Below are 20,444 nucleotides of genomic sequence, written 5' to 3' on the forward strand. Positions count from 1 at the left end.
ACGGAGTCAAAGAATGGGGAGCTGGGAGGCTCTCTTTCGTCTCTACGACTCCTAAGCAGGAGTCCTGGCCTTGGGCTAGTTTTCTCTGGACATAGTTTATTGTCTAAAGTTTTTGAAAATTCTATTTCTATGGCAATGTCTAGTTTAGGTTCGGGGGTGGGGGGGGGGGGATGTTTTTCTTTACCGAGTTCATCCTGGGTGGTGGGGTGTGTGGATGGTTAACCGGCTGACCCTTCCTCTCCGTCGGGGAGAGGGGTCATTTAGTGCTAATAAGAGGGGCGCGGGTATGCGCTCTGGTCGCATGTCAGTTCTTGTCCCTATCTTTTCCTTAGTAGTCCCTGGGCTGGTCCCTGGTTCTGCGAGCGGCAGTCCTGCTGCTTTTCCACTTTCTTGTTCTCTTCTCTGAACTTTTTGCCTTTCTCTCTTCCCCTTGCTAAAGGGTCTCAGCTACTTCCTACTTTTTCTACCCCTCCTCTCTTTTTACCAGCTTTCCCTCTTTTTTTTTTTTTTTTTCTTTCTTCTCTCCTTCCCACTTCCCCTCTTCTTTTTTGGTTTGCTCCTCTAGGGTCTCGCGACAGAGAATGGCGAAACAGAGGCAGGCCGAACTGCGGGTGGGCTCACTGAATGTCAAGGGCCTTCATAGCCCGGAGAAACGGTCTATCCTGCTGAACCTTCTTTGGAAAAACCGAATCCAGGTAGCCTTCCTACAAGAGACACATTACTGTGAAGCTAAACCTTACAGACTCTCGGACAGAAGGTACCCCATTGTGCACCACTCACCCTCCCCTGATCCTAGATCTAGGGGAACGAGCATCCTCATGTCCAGTACGCTCCCTTGGGAATTGTTAGACTCTCAGACAGACGACCTGGGTAGGCTTATGATGCTCAAGGGACGCATTGCTACTCAGATATTCACATTCGTTGCAGTATACTTGCCTAATGCGGGCCAATGTCCCACCTTGTTGCGGTACCTTGAGAAGATAGAGGAATTCTCGGAGGGCACTCTGGTTCTCGGGGGTGACTTTAATGTAGTGTTGGAACCATTGAGAGACAGTTCAAAAGGGGTGTCCGGTATGCCACACATGACGCTGCGGCGGATGAGACGGGGACTACATGACCACCAACTGATAGACACTTGGCGATTGCTGCACCCATCAGACAAAGACTTTTCATTTTATTCTGCAGCGCACGACTGCTATTCTAGGTTGGACCTCTTTTTTATTAAACATGGGGACCTACACTCTCTGGTGGATGCTTCAATTGAGTGCATATCTTTCTCTGATCACGCGCTGATCACGGTCACTCTGTCCCTTGAATGTCCCATCGGGAGGCAGGGTCAGTGGATATTGAACACCTCGCTACTCAATGAGCCGGTGACAATGCAAGAAATAAGGGAGGCCCTGACGGAATATTTTGACTGTAGTGGGGGGGAGGGGATGTCCCCCAACATTGTGTGGGAAGCTCACAAATGTGTTGTGAGGGGATTATTCATTAAACATGGGGCCCGTCTGAAAAGGGAACGGGAAGCTGAGGTTACATCTCTCCTAGCAGACATAAGGGAGTTGGAAGCAGTGCACAAGGGGTCTCTGGGAGGGAACGTGGGCGTCAATCTGGCCAGGAAGAGGGAGGAACTCAGGTCCCTGTTATATCAAAAGGCCAAGGGAGTGCTAGCTAAGTGCAGGCGGCATTTCTATGAATATGGCAATAAAAGTGGCAGGACCCTGGCTAGGGCCCTCCGGATCCAGAGGGCGAGGGGCTATGTTCCTAGAGTGCACATTTCTGGCGACAGGTGGGCCACTCTTCCAAAAGACATAGCCTCCGCCTTTAAAGACTTTTACTCCTCTCTCTACTCAATAGATGGGGGGCGGTCGGAGAGGGCCAGGACGGAACTACGGCAGCGTATCCAGAAGTACATTTCAAACTCCGGTTTGAAACACCTTAAACCGGAGGATGCGGACGCCATGGAAAGACCCATTTCAGAGGAGAAGTACTGGGCTGCAATTAAAAATTCCCCCACTGGTAAGGCCCCTGGCCCAGATTGCTTCCCCCTGCTTTACTACAAAAAGATGGGCTCCATGCTGCTCCCCCCATTTCTCTCGGCCTTTAACAATATCTCACTCTCCGAAAAAGTCCACTTGCCGAGAGACTCTCTGGCCGCTAATATAGTAGTCATTCCTAAAGAGGGTAAAGACCCTACCTCTTGTTCTAGTTACCGACCCATCTCCCTCCTCAACACAGACTTGAAGCTCTTCACCAGAATATTATCAGAGAGACTCTCTCCATTGCTGGGGGGGATTGTCCACCCTGACCAGGCTGGGTTCATGATGGGAAGGGAAGCGAGGGACAACACCACTAAGGCGCTGAATTTAATCCACAGGGCTAATTCGGAAGGGTTGCCCCTGATGCTCTTGTCGACCGACGCAGAAAAAGCGTTCGACAGAGTCAATTGGATATTCATGGAGGAGGTTCTGCGGGAGGTGGGGTTGGGGAGGATGATGCTCAGGTGGATATGCTCTCTGTATAGCAACCCCTCTGCCGCGGTCAGGGTGAACGGTCTCCTTTCAGATAGATTTTCCATTCTTAACGGCACAAGGCAGGGATGCCCCCTCTCACCCCTGATCTTTATCCTGACCCTGGAACCCCTGCTTAGCCGAATTAGAGGTAACATTGACATTTCTGGCCCTACAGTTGCGGGTTCCACCTACAAAATCGCGGCGTACGCGGACGATTTACTTTTCTTTATTACCAATCCTCGGGTCTCCCTGCCCAATTTACTGAGAGAACTGGAAACATACTCCTCTCTTTCTAATTTTAGAATTAACATGTCAAAATCGGAGGCTATGAATGTATCTCTCCCCCAAGATCATGTTATTTCGCTTCAATCGGCGTTCGGGTTTAAGTGGGCTAATCACTCTCTGAGGTACCTGGGGGTCCAGCTGGCAGCGGATAACAGCCAACTATATAAGCTGAACTATCTTCCTCTCCTGCAGTCCATTAGAACAGACTGCGCAAACTGGGCGAGGGGTCTTTTCACATGGTTTGGGAGGTGTGCAATATTGAAGATGAACATATTACCACGACTTCTTTACCTCTTCCAGGCCCTGCCAATTAAGATCCCGAGCTCTTTTTTCAAGGAATTGGCCTCACTATATACTAAATTTATCTGGGCGAATAAGCCGGCGAGACTTTCCCGTTCCCTATTGTGCAGACCTAAGCGTAGGGGAGGGCTGGGAATACCTGATATGAAAAAATATTACTGGGCCACACATATGGTTAGGGTTCTGGACTGGTGCCGTCACTCTAGGATGAAACCATGGGTCGCCCTGGAACAGAGCTTCTCGGAGGTGCATTTACCGGCCATGCCTTGGGTCGGGAGTTTTTCCCCGGCCTCTCTGAGATCTCACCCCACCATTGGCGCTACTCTGGAATGCTGTTCGAGGGGAGAGGTTCGGCGCCTCCTCCTGCCGTTGCCTTCCCCCATGTCCCCAATTATAGGAGATCCGGATTTCCGTCCTGGCCTCTCGGACCCAGTTTTTCGGAGTTGGGTACAGGGGGGCAGATTCAGAGCTTACCAGATGGGAGAGGAGGGTGACTGGCTATCTCTTTCGGATATATGTGGTCTCCTGCCTCCGGACCCCCTGGGGAGATGGAGGGCCATGCAGTTGAGGCATTTCTTGAGCTCCCTTCCCTGCTTCGCCCGGTATGCTGGGCCTCTCACAAGATTCGAAAAATTGTGCTTGGGAGAGGGGGCCCTGCGGCACTCACTTTCCCTGGCATACAATTTGCTATCAGACCCGGGAGATTTGCCCACCCCGGTTTATTTGCGGCAGTGGGAAAGGGACCTTGGGACGGCCCTATCAGACACGCAACGAAACAACGTCCTAATGATGGCACATAAAACTTCGATCAGTTCCAGAATGTTGGAGGCCAACTTCAAACTGTTGACTAGGTGGTATAGAGTCCCGACCAGACTTCATAGGATATTCCCCTCAGTCGATCCCGTTTGCTGGAGGTGTGGCTCGGGGGAGGGTGATTACGTGCACATCTTTTGGTCTTGCCCTTCCTTGCAACGGTTTTGGTCAGGAGTGAGGGAGGTAATTAGACTGGTGACCGGCACGGCTGAGACACTGGGTCCGGAACTGTTTATTTTACAGCTTTCGGAACTCCCGGCTCATAGATACAAGCGTTCTTTGCTTAGATTTCTGGTAATGGCCGCCAGGTCGTGCATCCCGCTGGGCTGGAAGTCCTCTACCCCCCCACATTGGCACAGTGGGTTTCAAGGGTTAACGACCTAAGGCACATGGAGGACCTGACATCCTCTCTCAATGACAGTCAGGAAGGTTTTCGTAGGACCTGGTTCCCATGGTTGGAGTTCACTTACTCGGCGGATTACGCCAGATTACTCGCTGCTCCACGGCTGCTGTGAGGCTCTGGAGGAGCACTCTCCCCCCCCCCCCTTTTTTTTTTTTTCTTCTCTTCTCTTCTCTTTCTCCTCTCTTCTCTCGCTTTCCCTTCCTCTCACTTCTTTGTCCCCTATCTTCTCCTATTCTCCCCTCTCCTGCATTTCCCTTTCTTCCTCTTTCTCTTATCCTGTTCTAAATTCTTTTGGGCTTTGCTTTCTCTTTCTATGTATGTTCTGTATTCTACCCTTGTTGGGTTGGTTCATAAAAGGATTAAACTGGGCCTGACTCGAGCAGTTGCAGTAACTGGATATGTACAGGGGAGAGGAAGGGTGGGCTACATGTCAATGTTAAATATTTGAAATCTGTTATTCTGCTCTTTGTGGCGCAGTTGTTATTTTGTATGTTCTCGAGTCGGTCTTTAAAATAAAGAATTTAAAAAAAAAAAAAGAATTGCTACATTGGTCATTACATGTAATGTCAGGTAGTGTTGCATGCCTTTAATATTTTGTATAAAGTTTTATTTGCACCTAGGTCAGGTCAGTCAGATTTGTGTATGGTCTTTGGTGATTCATGGTGGCAGAGTGACATGTCCTTGATGCCATGGTACTGAAGCCTGCGCAGGGTCCTTATCACTCGAGTAGTGTCTGTGTGTTGTAGCAATTGTTGCAGAGTTAATTTTGTAGGCGTGGTGTCACGGGTGCCTAGGGAAACCTATACTGGCCCTAAGGCTGGGGCCCCTGTGCTCACCCTAACACCCAGAGATACACTTGAAGGTAGGGAGCTCTGGGCCTCCAACATTGGCCCTATCTCCTGTCCTTGTCCCTGATGATAAGACCCCAACCATAACCCACCACCCAGGAGGCAGGGGCAAGAACAGAAGTCTACAACCCCACCGACAAATAAAGACAAAACAGGGGTAACAATGACTACAACTCGTACATACGGCACCCATACACAAAATAGCCACTAAAAGTGCACAAGTGTAGACAATACAGAAGGGAGTAAAGAAAACAGACTACTGGGTAACATGCATACCATACAACCAGCACACCTAGAACTGCTGCAGCAAACATCAATGCTGCAGCCCACAACGCAAGTGTCAGAGAAAGGGTTTCTCCTGCTCCTTTCTCCTCCTGAGCAAGCTGCCAAATGATGAAAATAACCAGCACCCTCTGGTGGAAGTAGAGGGTATTTATAGGACCTGGGCATGGTCACAACTGGAAACACCTGACCAGGAGTCAGGAGGTGCTGGAAGGTAAAATGGCATTAACCCTCTCCTCCCCAAACAAAAGGGAATCAATTTAATAAGCAGAGTCTCACAAGATATAGTGAGACTCTGACACAGAACCTGTCACAAACATCTGCAACAGAGAAGAGACTGTGACATGTGGAGTCCCATTATAATAGTTTCCCACCGCAGGGGTAGTGAGACATATGCCTGTGGTTTAGTTACAGTCTACACCTGGCGAAAACATGTCCAAGCTGCATCTAAGCAGAACAGGAACAGACCAGAAAGTTTGAGGACGCATCTGGGATTTTGGCGTATGGCTATAGACCCAACATGTGTCTGCTAGTTTTAGCAGAGTCTATTTGGCACCAAGTCGAAAACACTGCCAGAGGAGCAGAGACTGAAGCCCAGTGATTAAAACTGTAATAGAGTACAAAATGCTGACAGTCTACAGTATATTGACTACCATAATAGCAGCCACCACCATCAGGACCATTCTGGACCAACTATAAAGTTTTGTAACAGACTGAAGGCATATTGTGTAACCACCAAGGTTTGGACCTCATGATGCATAAAAGTTTAAGATCTACAGCTGCAACCTGTGTCATCTCTACTATCTCTTGCTGCACCATAACTCCATGGGGCGGTCATCACTGAACCCTTCGCCAATAAACAGTTCATATAGCCTGACTTGATCAACTTATATGTCCACTTCTTTAACAATGATGAAAAGCCACTATCTAGGTTAAAAACATCCATGTCTGGGCAAAATGCCACTATTTGGACTGCAAACCTCCATGTATGGGCAGCTAGGCTTCTGCTATAATGGTTATGAACACAGCCAGGTCTTAGGGCGGAGTGCTCAGTCAGAAAGAGACTCACTACAAATATCCAAAAAACTGACCCACACATCCAACAAATGTGAATAGACACAGATATTTTTAACCTAGATAGTGGCATTTAAGTTAGGTTCCCGGATTACAGAGATATACTTTGCCGTTAGTTTCCGGGCTTACATGCATTGGCCAATACATAAACTAAATATCTCTCTTTTGCAGGAATGCAGTGCCATATTTTCCCTTGTACATTTTTGGCTTTTCAGTGTGTAGCTGTATGCATTTTATAGTTACTATGTTTTTTTCAGCTAGCACCTGTTCACATTTTGTCAAGGCCGGGAAGACTGGTAGGCCCAGGAGGTGGATCCACTGGACCTTGCACCCCACCGGAGGGCAGGGTACACGGCAGCCGGAGCGCTGACGTGGCAGAGACAAGTAGAAACAGGTCACCAGAGTCACAGAGTTCTTTAGGACAGTAATGTAATCAGGCACAGGTACCAAGGAGCTAGGACAAGAAGTCCGCAGGACACGGTACCAGGGGACCTGAGCACCTAGCTCATAAGACTAGCTACAAGACACGTTGATCAGGCCCCGCCCACATGGAAAGGCAAGTCTTATATACCCAGCACAGCCCCATGTCATTTCCTGCTTCAGGTGTGCTGGGGCTACAAGACCAGGAGAGTGGGCGCGGCCTGGTCCTATACAGAACCATGTGGCTAATACTCAGAGTCAGACTCCTGAGACCAGGAACAGGACTCAGGGGAGCAAGAGCGGGAGCGGCAGCCATGACTGGTGAACACATGGACTGGATCAGTGGGTAAGGAGTGGTGCTGGGACACGGGGAGCGTGACAGTACCCCCCCCTCTATGCCCCCCCTCCGAGCACAGAACCCCAGGGGCACCCCGGATCGAGTCACCGGACCAGGATCCAACACAAAGGCGGGGAAGGACTGCTGACCCCGTACCGCCTTCCTGGCCGCACGACGCCTAACCGATCTACTAGTAGTAGCAACGGGGGCAACGGGAAGCGGGGGAAGACAGTCAGAAGCAGGACTGGGGTCGTGGACGACCGGACCGGGCGTCTCGGACTTGGTACAGGACAGTGTCTCTTCCTCGGTAGCATCACAGTCTCAATTGTCAGGGACGGTGGAACGTCGCTGGAGTGCGTCGTCTCCTCTGGTTCCGGTGGCACCACAGTCTCAATTGTCAGGGACGGTGGAACGTCGCTGAAGTGCGTCGTCTCCTCTGGTTCCGGTGGCACCACATTCTCAATAGTCAGGGACGGTGGAATGTCGCTGGAGTACGTCATCTCCTCTGGTTCCGGTGGCACCACAGGTACAAGTGACAAGAGGTGTGGCACGGCACTGGACTGAGTCGTCACCTCTTCAGGGATCGGTGGTTCCAACGGTTCAGGTGACAGGGACTGAGGGACAGGCTGTAGGCATTGGTCCTGACAAGGGTTCCCAGCGGGAAATAGTGCCAGAGCGCCAACTAATAGCAGGGTCATGGAGTTGAAGCCAGGGCAGACCCAGCAGGAGCTCAGGAGCCATTCTTGGGATGACATAGAAGGCTATAGTCTCGGTATGCGAAGCTCCAACCTGGAGGGTCACGGGCTCGGTGGTATACCGGACGGGTTTGTAGAGCGGTTTGCCGTCTACGGAGGCGAACCAGAGAGGCTTCTTCAGCGGAGTGACAGGGACCTGGTATTTGTCTACCGTGGCCTGGTGAATAAAGTTGCCTGTTGCCCCGGAATCGATGTGGGCCTCAGCTGGAAACTGGGTCCCCTCTGTCGTCACCCGCACAGTCTGTTTCATTGGAACAAAAGGGATTTCGGTGGCAAGGGTGGCGGTTCCCACCATCCCTTGGACCTGGGGTCTACCAGGTTTCTCCGGGCAAGAACGTAGCATATGTGACCCGCCTCCGCAATAGAAGCACAGGCCCCGGGCGAGCCGTTCTGCACGGCGTTGCTGGGCCTGGGTCAGACGGTCCACCTGCATGGGTTCTGGCGATAAGTCACGGAAAGGCAGGGACGAGGAAACGGTAGGTCTCTGCGGGAGCACGGCATGGCAAGGTGGTCGCTTCTCCCGGACTCTCTCTTTGGTACGCTCCTGAAAGCGGAGATCAATCCGGGTGGCCAGGGAAATCAAAGCGTCCAGGGTGTGAGGAACATCACGGCCGGCTAGTTCGTCTTTAATACGCCCAGAGAGACCCTCCCAAAAGGCCGCTGTTAAGGCCTCATTGTTCCAGCCCAGCTCCGAAGCGAGCGTGCGGAACTGGATGGCGTATTGTCCGACTGATTGGGTCCCTTGGCGTAGCCGGAGAAGCGAAGAGGTCACTGCGGTAGTTCGTCCGGGCTCATCGAAGGTGCCCCTGAAGGCTCGCAGGAACTCCTGGATGTCGGTAATCATAGGATCCTTGTTTTCCCACAGGTGGTTAATCCAGGCCAGGGCTTCGCCTTCAAGGTGTGACATCAGGAACGCCACTTTGGCCTGGTCTGAGGCAAACAAGTGCGGGAGCAACTGGAAGTGCAGGGACCACTGGTTCAGGAAGCCTCGGCAGGACTTGGGATCCCCTGCATAGCGAGGCGGAGCAGCGAGGCGAAGTTGCGAGGCTGCGGAGGAACCTGGTTCAGACCTGGAGACTGGTTGCTGCGTGGACGAGACGACAGTCTGCAGCGTATAGAACCGGTGGTCCACGGACGTCATGAATTTCAGCATCCGGGTCAGGGTTTCACGCTGTTGTGCCAGCTCCTGGCGCAGCTCAGCCAGCTCTGATGTTTGCGCTCCAGCGGGATCCATGGCCTGATCAATCTGTCAGGGCCGGGAAGACTGGTAGGCCCAGGAGGTGGATCCACTGGACCTTGCACCCCACCGGAGGGCAGGGTACACGGCAGCCGGAGCGCTGACGTGGCAGAGACAAGTAGAAACAGGTCACCAGAGTCACAGAGTTCTTTAGGACAGTAATGTAATCAGGCACAGGTACCAAGGAGCTAGGACAAGAAGTCCGCAGGACACGGTACCAGGGGACCTGAGCACCTAGCTCATAAGACTAGCTACAAGACACGTTGATCAGGCCCCGCCCACATGGAAAGGCAAGTCTTATATACCCAGCACAGCCCCATGTCATTTCCTGCTTCAGGTGTGCTGGGGCTATAAGACCAGGAGAGTGGGCGCGGCCTGGTCCTATACAGAACCATGAGGCCAAGACTCAGAGTCAGACTCCTGAGACCAGCAACAGGACTCAGGGGAGCACGAGCGGGAGCGGCAGCCATGACTGGTGAACACATGGACTGGATCAGTGGGTAAGGAGTGGTGCTGGGACACGGGGAGCGTGACACATTTGTTGGATGTATGGGTCAGTGTTTTGGTTATCTTTAGGATAGGTCATCAATGTTTGATGGCCGGGGTACGACAATCGGCACCCTTACTGATTAGCTGTTGAAGGAGGAAGGAGGTGGGCGGGATGTTTACGTCCCGCTCATCTCCGCCCCTCCGCTTCTATTGGCCGCCTCCCGTGTGACGTCGCTGTGATGCTGCACTACCCGCCGCCTTAGGAAGGAGGCGGGTCGCCGGCCAGAGCGACGTCGCAGGGCAGGTAAGTGCGTGTGAAGCTGCCGTAGCGATAATGTTCGCTACGGCAGCTATCACAAGATATCGCATGTGCGACGGGGGCGGGGACTATCGAGCTCGGCATTGCTAGCCGATGCTAGCGATGTTGCAACGTGCAAAGTACTCCTTAGTCCGGTTCTGGTTGTACAGCAGACCATGTGCTTTCTAGAATTACAGGATACAGTTTGGCCAAAATTATAATCCACTCTTGAACGCCATTTTCTTTGTCTTTTTTTTACCTATAATAGTTCTGAGCTAATGAGAATAATTTATTGAAAAACCTTTCTATTGGTCAGAGCTCCATTATAAAGTGGATAGCACATGATTCTATTGTAACTATATAATATGGCTATTTATCTCATCAGTGGTGCAGAAGACATTGGAGATTACATCGGGTCTAATCTTGATATAGCCTGGATGCCAAGTTTGGAAGGGTTAATGAAAGGATATGCAAGGAAATTCAGACCCGGAATTGGAGGTGGGAATAACGATTTTGTTTACTGATACAGTGGAACCTTGGTTTAAGAGTAACTTGGTTTGAGAGCTTTTTGCAAGACAAGCAAAGCTTTTTTACAAATGTGTGACTTGGTTTAAGAGCAATGCTTTGCAATAAGAGCAAATACTCACCGTGCACACTTCCGGTTCTGTCCTTTCACTACACTCTGACCCGATCTGGAGGTAAATTTCTGTCCATATGTTCTGCTTACTGTATACTGTATACCATTGCACAGTACAGTATATACTATGTAGCATTTCTATCAATTTGCATTTGTGGACATAGTATTGTACTTTCTTTCGGCTAACCAGTGCAGCACATTGCTTGTACTGTACCTCTCGCACACCAACAATTTTATTGTAAGCTAATGTGCAGTGCAGTTTAATTTGTTTTATGTTTTTTACTGCACTGTACAATATTTTGTATTAGTGCACTGTAATCATTTTATATGAATACAGTACATTTTGTGTTACTGTAATAAGTTTGTATAAATACAGTAAATATTTTTGGGCTGTGGAACGAATTGTCTACGTTTCAATTATTTCCTATGGGAAAATTCGCTTTGATATAAGAGTAACTTGGTTTAAGAGCTCACTCCCGTAACCAATTATGCTCGTAATCCAAGGTTTCACTGTATTTTATAAAAGGAGACATTGGCTATAGCCCTGACCTAATAAACCAGTCAGATATGTAATAGATGCCTCTTCATTCATTGGTTAGGCCTTTTGGCATCTTTCGCAAGAGCATAATCTATTTATTTGTATTATGGATCAGCAATATGGATGTATGTATTAATATTTGATCAGTTTTTTTGCATCTGTATTTTCATTCATTGCTATTTTTTTTTTACTACTGGGCAAAAAAGAGAAATCAATTTTTTACCCCATAGAAAATAATTGCAGAAAATGCAAATAAAGATGCAAGAACTGATCAAAATAGATCAAAAACTTATTTTAATCATGCTGCATTTTTATGAAAAATGGATATAAAAAAATCCCCATGCCCTGCACTTTTTTCCATATAAAATGTCTGAAATACGGATGACAAATATGTTTGTGCATTGGCCACCACAGACAGAAGAGGGCCCTTAGGCAAGAACAATATATGGTCCCTTTCTAATTAAATAATCTGTTTTGTGGCAGAAGTTGGTTCTGATTTGGAGATTAAATTGGGCCCCCCTAACTTCTAGGGCCCAATGGTATTTCCAGTCTACAATGGTGTGCAAAAGACCTTTGTCATGAATATAAAGTGCTCAGGCCTATTCATTCAGTCCCTGATACAGTGTACAATGGACACCTAAGGATGCAGAGCAGATCAGAGATCCCCATTCCCCTTGCATAGAACAAAGTGGGACCCAACACAAAGAATCTGTGCTCTCAATTACAAATAAAACTATATTTTTATCATCATTCATGACACACATACAATAATTCATGTATATATATATTTCTTTCTTATTTCAGGTCCTCCTGTCATTGTTGCTGTAGATATTGAAGTGACCAGCATTGACCACATCTCTGAAATAAACATGGTAATAATACAACACAAGCACATGTGAAATGTCAGATACCTGGTGCCACCACAAGGTGGCGAACCAAATGAAAAAAGATGACAAAGAAATATATGTATATACAGTATATACTGTATGTATATAATTAAAATGTCCTCTAACCTTTTCAGGTGAACTGAATGTGACCTTTACTAATCTTTGGAATGCATATGTCCAACTATTCAATGTTTTAGTACTTTTTGCACAATTTGCTTTTCTCTAACAAGGAGCTTAATGGCAAAATTCACAACAGGTGTCTGTTCCATATATCGCCCAATACATTTGGAGGTTCAATTAGAACTGGTATTTAAACAGTCCTCCTCATCATGCTGTGCACATTTTGACATCATGAGATCAAGATGACACCCCTAACAATTGATCAGCAGTACTGTGCTATTGCGAGGCTTCAAGCAGGATGTTTTCAGATGTGAGTGGCCACTGAGCTTAGAGTGTCACAGAGTGTCATCAGCAGATTGTACAGAGAGACTGGAAGAGTCACAGAAAAGCAGAGAAGTGGACGTCCTTTGGTCACATCCTACACTGATATCTGCTTCATTGTCAACAATGCCCTTCTGATCGGTATGATGAATACCACACAACTCCAGGCACAGTTCACATTTCCGTTAAAATGTATCAGTCACAATCCGCGGCTATGGTAAACAACGCAATCCGTTTAGCGGATTCCGTTGTTTCCCATAGACTTGTATTAGTGGCGGATTGCGACTGATTACCTTGCGTTGCATTCGCTGCGTCGCGGTCAGTCGTTTTTTGACTGACCGCCGGGCGGGAGAAACGCAGAATGTAATGTTTTTCGGGCCGTCAAAATTAACGCACCGCGCAGGAATCCATTGCCATCCGTCAAGCTTGTAATGTATGTTTATGGTGCTGGATTCCGTCGTAATCCGTCTTACGACGGAATCCAGCGCTGGATTCCGTCATGCTCTACTGAGCATGCCCAGCATGTTTGGCACACCCACTGGGCTGTCCCAAACACAAACGGATCATGACTGATCTGTCAAAAAATGGACGCACAGCGAATGTAATGGACGCGACGGATCAGTTTTTTCCCAGGATTCCTGTGAAAGGAATCCTGTGAAAAACATATCCGTTGCATCAGTTGACATCTAAAAAATGACTGAGCCGTTGCTGACGGACCTGAGGGATTTAAAACAACGGAAACGTGAACCTAGCCTTAGGAAGGTGAGAGGCAGCCAAGTGTCACATCAGATCATTCAAAACCGTTTACATCAGTGTGGTCTGTATGCTGCTTGACCACACCACCAGGAACATCCGTCTTCTACGCTAGATGAGGAACCAGTGGGCCTCAGTGCTGATCATTGATGAAATTCGATTCACACTGAGTAGAAATGATGGCTGCCAACTATGTTGGAGACATCAAAGAGAGCGCTATGCATCAGGTACTGTTGTCACCAGACGAGCCTTTGGTTGTGGTATCACATTGTGGGCTGGTGTGTCTAGTGAGTACAGAACGGCCCTACACTGTGTGACTGGTACAGTGACAGCCCCTACTACTGGAATAACATCATTAAGGCCAGTTTCACACATCCTTCTTTTTGCCGGTTTCACGGATCCGGCGCGCTCCCGTACAGTGAATACAGTACAATGACAGCGCAACAAGCGCCAGTCACGTGCTGTCATGTGACCGGCGCATGTGACCCGGAAGTTACAGTGCTGTCATTATACTGTATTCACTGTACGGGAGCGCGCCGGATCCACGAAACCGGCAAAAAGAAGGATGTGTGAGTGAGCCCTAATCCAGTCATTGTGCCTCTGCATCAAGATCACCGGCCTAATGTCATCTTTATGGACGACAATGCTCCAGGTCATAGAGGTCATATCATTAGGGAACGACTGCTGGAGACTGGGGGACCTCAAATGGAGCATCTGCACTTTCTCCAGACCTGAATCGCTTAATAAACCAATGGGATCAGCTGAGTCTCTGTGTAGATGCCGTAACTCTGTACCCTAGAACCTCAATAACCTGAGGGCCGGCCATCAAGAAGAGTGGTCTGCCATGCCTTCGTAGACAATAACTCCACTTGTGACCAGCAGGAGATCTCATTGTCAGCTGTAATTGATGCTCAAGGCCATGACAAGTTATTGAGACATTGACTTTTTGTTTGGGGGGGGGGGGTATATCCATCACTGGTGCTGCCTTTTGTTTCAATAGTTTGAGATGAGGAAATCATCATTGCATGCTTCTACTTAAATGCCCTACTTTCATGATAAAATATCACTGGAGTGTGAACTTTTTACATTTTCCATAAATTTCACCTGAAATCCAAATATCCCTAACTTTTTATGAGTAGTGTAAAATATATACAGACTGCATGGAGATTGTCTGCCCTCAACGTTGGAAACTAGCAAATTAATATATTTACCATAGCATATAAGGAGTAACAGAAAAAGGGGCTCAGTACAAAATAAACTGTAATATTAGAATATTATGCACATAAACTCTGAACTTTAGCACCACCTATTGGATGTAGCAATCCTAAAAGTCACTATGGACCCATGTGAACTGAATAAGGAGAAACACCAGAAATGCCATTTGCAGACACTTGTTTGGGGGTGTTTGCTCCTCCTCAGTGCAAAGAAAGAGCTTTGCTTTGGCTGGGTGAGAGCCTTCTGATGGGGGGCAGAAGGGTCTAAGCTTAAACATTGCCAAGACAGCATAAGGAGACTTATAGGCCATGGACTGATCCTCTGGAAATGTTAGTTGTTTAAGGATTTATTTTATTCTTTGCAGATTTCTTCTTAAATTATCCAGATGCAATGTGCTGTGGATTAGTATTGCACACAAAAGGAGCAGCTTTTTTTTACAGTTTTGTTATTACTACTATTATGTTATTTTTTCCTGTATAATGTCTTCTTCTGCTGTGTGATATTTACCTGACTGTAGGAGGAAACTTATTCTAAATTATTTTATTGTTCAGGAATACACAATGACAGTGTTCTTACGTCAGAGCTGGACAGATGAAAGACTTTCTTACAATCACACCAACAAGACTCTTGGCTTTGACAGCAGATTTGTTGAGAAACTTTGGATTCCAGACACATTCATAGTGAATGCCAAATCTGCGTGGTTTCATGACGTCACCGTAGAAAATAAATTAATCCGACTCCAACCCGATGGTGTCATCTTGTACAGTAGTAGGTAAGAGGTGGGTTGTTTCAGGGCTGCGGACCAAACTTCATGATGTTTAACTGGTTGGATAAGAATTCTTAAGATCCAAGCCAGTGACTTTAAAATGCATCCTGCCACTCTAGGTTCCATTTTCAGTGTAAGGCCAGAGTCACACTTGCGAGTGCCTCGCGTGTAACACGCGCGAGTCTCTCATTGAATCATCCGGTACGGACTCGCACTCTCCTGACAGGAGCGGGTCGGTTGCATGTATGTCTATGCAGCTGAGATGCTCCTGTCCTGAGAGTGTGAGTCCATGCCGGGTGATTCAATGAGAGACTCGTGCGAGTTACACGTGAGGCACTTGCAAGTGTGACTCTGGCCTTAGTATTCACAGCATTTTGGATGCAGCATGCTTCAGCTGCGTCCAAAATGCTGCATTGTACAGTACAAGCACAGTGGATGGGATTTCTAGTAATCGCATGCCCACTGTGCTTGTTTTTTCCCGCAGCAAACACTGACCTGCGGTGCGTCTTTCCAGACCGCAGCAAGTCAATTGTTTGCTGCGGATTTCGCATGAGTGACGCCCTGGCCTTTCAGGTCGTCACAGGGTGCCGTGCAATCTGCCGTTCTGCATGGTACCCGCTCCTCCTTGGTTACGGGTCCTGTCCATTTGGTGTTGCTAACATCAGGTATATACAAATCCTGGGGAATACTCTGCACCACACCCACCAAACACCCATTGGGCAGCCTGAGGGAAATAGGGCCACCCAGATGGCAGGATGGTAGAAGGAGGGCCAGAAGTGTCAGTTAGTGAGTAGAGAGTTGAAGTTCAGCAGTGACAGTGAGAGGTCACGCTGCGGAGCTGGGCTCCTGCACCCGTCTAAGGTGCCAAACATTGGCCTGGCCAGAAGGAGCTGGAACCCCGGTCGCAGGGGGTAGTGGCAAGGGGCACGCTACTGCCAAGGAGGGCAGTTCGGCAGCCTTGTGCTACAACCGGGCAGGGGCCATGGCACGACGGAGTACGCGGACCCTAGGCTGGGAAATAGCTTCACGAAGCCCAGTAATTCACCCGACGAGGACGGAGTCTTCACAAGCCATTCTCCACCTGCTCCAGAATAGGGGTACTAGCGCAATGAGGGGGATAGGACTTCCCGAAACCGTCCAGAAAATCCCTAGCGTGAACCCTGAGAGCAAGCTCACCCTGCTAGCCACGCAGGTGAGCGGGACCCGAGTAGTCATAGGCAAAAGAGATCCACAAAGAGTTAAACACTGTGCCAAGGGACAAGGCTTCAGACCAACCAGCAACGCCAAAGGGGCACGGACCCAGCGTGCTCTAACAACAGCAGCAGGACATTCCAGGACTTTGGTTTACCTGGTGTCTGTGTCAGCGTATCTGGACTGTGTGAGTATGTGCCCCCTTTGCCCCAACGGATCCCCAGCCATTCCTATCACCGACACTCAGGACACCTTCCCCCTGACCACGGAGGGGTTAACACCTTAAGCTGCCAGCCCATCGCTCCCAGGCGCTCCCTCTCCAAACGCAGCAGCAGTGGTGTTATCCTGCCTTACCACACACCGTGGGTGGCGTCACGAACACTATCCAATCCACCATATCCAACAAAACCCCCCCTTTTGATTTCGAGAGGCCGCGCGGCCCCGCCTTGGGTCCGGAGACCCCTCGAGCCACTGCGGATCCGGATCTGAGCAGCCCGTCGGCTGTCGCGGGGGCGGCACACATGCGTCCTTCGTAGGGAGAACACATGCAAGGAGACCGCAGCGCACTGAAACCCTGATCGTGGGTACGAGCAGGTGCAGTCTCCTGCAGAGGAGATTCGCGGACCCGCAGGTCAGGACCCACCGCGTCCAGGAAGCAGTGAGTCCTGTTCGTGGGCACATACCCTTAAAGGAAATCGGTAAGAACATTTTTAGGACTAAAGCTAGTGATATGGCTATATAGGTCCAAGTACAACAATAAAAATGATACCTGTCTTGTATTATTTCTGATGTGCCAGGGCTGAGAAATCAGGGTTTGAAGCCACATGCAAATTAACCGGTAAGTGCAGTAGGGGTGTATCAGTGTACTCCAAGTGTGTGCCCTCATTGCACTTTCAGGCTAATTTGCAAGTGGCTTGCCTGATTTCTCAGCACTGGCATATCAGATTACTACAAAATAGGTATTATTTTTATCGTTGTACCTTGACCTATACAGCCATATCACTAGTTTAGTCCTAAAAATGTCCTTACTGATTCCCTTTAACTCTGAAAATGTAACCTAGAGTGGGGGTGCATTTTAAAGTCACTGCCTTGGATCCTAACATTGCTTGTCCAACCAATTAAACCTCGTAAAGTTTGGTAATGAGCTTGTTGAAATTTATTAATCACTACACTTAACAGTTATCTTATTCCGAGCAGTGTAACTAAGAATTATAGGGCCTCAGTGTAAAAAAACAGAAATGGGGCCTCACCTTTTCCACAGTAAACTGAACTGTAAGAATGCAGACAGAAGAAACCAAAGGACATATGATGGAATCATCATGTATTAGATCTTCTTTGCATATGGGAATCCACATACATGCTAGAGATATACAGCAAAATAGTAATTTGGTTACCCCCAAAAAGGGGCAACCTCACAACGGAGTTAGAGTACCTCTCACTACCTCAACCCACATCTGAAAGGTTTTCTGTGCTAGTTGCGGAATGAATCCTCAGCGTCGAATTTCACTTTTGAAGGGACTTTGCAAAGGTGAGGCCATCAATGAAAGCAAGTGTTTCCCCTCCAGTTTGGAGCAATTTCCAAAAATGGACTCGTAAATTACCGTAAATAGAAAATGGACGCTGCCTGTACCTATGGATTGACAAAGTTTTAATAAATATATGCCATATAACTAGTATAGGGATTCACACTCTCGGGTAGGCGATAGGTAGTGTTCACATAGGCAATGCAGTTTACTACAAACTTGTGCAGGTTTATTGCTTTCCTAAAACTTCAAGGGATTCAACACTAAACAGCCTCATCTGGGCCCAGAGGTATAACAGCAAATAAACAATGAATTCAGCATACATACAGTCAGGGCCAGAAATATTTGGACAGTGACACAAGTTTTGTTATTTTAGCTGTTTACAAAAACATGTTCAGAAATACAATTATATATATAATATGGGCTGAAAGTGCACACTCCCAGATGCAATATGAGAGTTTTCACATCCAAATCGGAGAAAGGGTTTAGGAATCATAGCTCTGTAATGCATAGCCTCCTCTTTTTCAAGGGACCAAAAGTAATTGGACAAGGGACTCTAAGGGCTGCAATTAACTCTGAAGGCATCTCCCTCGTTAACCTGTAATCAATGAAGTAGTTAAAAGGTCTGGGGTTGATTACAGGTGTGTGGTTTTGCATTTGGAAGCTGTTGCTGTGACCAGACAACATGCGGTCTAAGGAACTCTCAATTGAGGTGAAGCAGAACATCCTGAGGCTGAAAAAGAAGAAAAAATCCATCAGAGAGATAGCAGACATGCTTGGAGTAGCAAAATCAACAGTCGGGTACATTCTGAGAAAAAAAGAATTGACTGGTGAGCTTGGGAACTCAAAAAGGCCTGGGCGTCCACGGATGACAACAGTGGTGGATGATCGCCGCATACTTTCTTTGGTGATGAAGAACCCGTTCACAACATCAACTGAAGTCCAGAACACTCTCAGTGAAGTAGGTGTATCTGTCTCTAAGTCAACAGTAAAGAGAAGACTCCATGAAAGTAAATACAAAGGGTTCACATCTAGATGCAAACCATTCATCAATTCCAAAAATAGACAGGCCAGAGTTAAATTTGCTGAAAAACACCTCATGAAGCCAGCTCAGTTCTGGAAAAGTATTCTATGGACAGATGAGACAAAGATCAACCTGTACTAGAATGATGGGAAGAAAAAAGTTTGGAGAAGAAAGGGAACGGCACATGATCCATGGCACACCACATCCTCTGTAAAACATGGTGGAGGCAACGTGATGGCATGGGCATGCATGGCTTTCAATGGCACTGGGTCACTTGTGTTTATTGATGACATAACAGCAGACAAGAGTAGCCGGATGAATTCTGAAGTGTACTGGGATATACTTTCAGCCCAGATTCAGCCAAATGCCACAAAGTTGATCGGACGGCGCTTCATAGTACAGATGGACAATGACCCCAAGCATACAGCCAAAGCTACCCAGGAGTTCATGAGTGCAAAAAAGTGGAACATTCTGCAATGTCCAAGTCAATCACCAGATCTTAACCCAATTGAGCATGCATTTGACTTGCTCAAATCCAGACTTAAGATGGAAAGACCCACAAACAAGCAAGACCTGAAGGCTGCGGCTGTAAAGGCCTGGCAAAGTATTAAGAAGGAGGAAACCCAGCGTTTGGTGATGTCCATGGGTTCCAGACTTAAGGCAGTGATTGCCTCCAAAGGATTCGCAACAAAATATTGAAAATAGAAATATTTTGTTTGGGTTTGGTTTATTTGTCCAATTACTTTTGACCTCCTAAAATGTGGAGTGTTTGTAAAGAAATGTGTACAATTCTTACAATTTCTATCAGATATTTTTGTTCAAACCTTCAAATTAAACGTCACAATCTGCACTTGAATTCTGTTGTAGAGGTTTCATTTCAAATCCAATGTGGTGGCATGCAGAGCCCAACTCGCAAAAATTGTGTCACTGTCCAAATATTTCTGGACCTAACTGTATACTGTATATCTCAGTGCGGCACACCCCAACAGGTTACTGTCACGCACAGAGTATATAACGCGTGACACACGCGATCAGACCAATGGACATCTGAAGCGCTACCAAAAAACACTGCAAAAAGGAGGAAACACCGGGACCATGATACAACGGAGATCTCTGCCGCTAGGGAGAGGGGTGAGGGAGCACCTCCTGCACTCACCTCAAGCTGACTCCTGAGCTCCCTAGAGTCTTTATACAGGTTCTTTCAACCTGTGCGCTGAGCAGGATACCTGGGTCCCTCAGCTGCCCTATACTCACCCTGTCTAGTGAGTAGGCGGACGAGTACACTAGACTCGCCACTACACTAATAAACACGGAGGGAAAGGAAAGACAGATGGGGGAATAAATAGAAGGATACAAAACAACAAACTTCACCGTAGCAGCAGGTGGATGGGCACAGGAGAAAACCTCAGCAGTTC

The 20,444-nt window shown here is 47.8% G+C and overlaps 1 protein-coding gene across 3 annotated transcripts in view; it reads left to right on the forward strand.

Annotated features, from left to right (window-relative positions):
- The window catches only part of GABRD (gamma-aminobutyric acid type A receptor subunit delta), a 56,303-nt gene that overhangs the window by 7,197 nt on the left and 28,662 nt on the right, over positions 1-20,444 (forward strand). For all 3 annotated transcript variants that reach the window (XM_075328828.1, XM_075328827.1, XM_075328826.1), the window contains exons 2-4: positions 10,440-10,552; positions 12,034-12,101; positions 15,077-15,297. In XM_075328828.1, coding sequence (XP_075184943.1) covers positions 10,492-10,552; positions 12,034-12,101; positions 15,077-15,297 — 350 coding nt within the window. In that variant the 5' untranslated portion in view covers positions 10,440-10,491. The remainder of the gene's footprint in view (positions 1-10,439; positions 10,553-12,033; positions 12,102-15,076; positions 15,298-20,444) is intronic.

Source organism: Anomaloglossus baeobatrachus, chromosome 11 (genome assembly GCF_048569485.1).
Source record: "Anomaloglossus baeobatrachus isolate aAnoBae1 chromosome 11, aAnoBae1.hap1, whole genome shotgun sequence".
Classification (NCBI taxonomy): Eukaryota; Metazoa; Chordata; class Amphibia; order Anura; family Aromobatidae; genus Anomaloglossus; species Anomaloglossus baeobatrachus.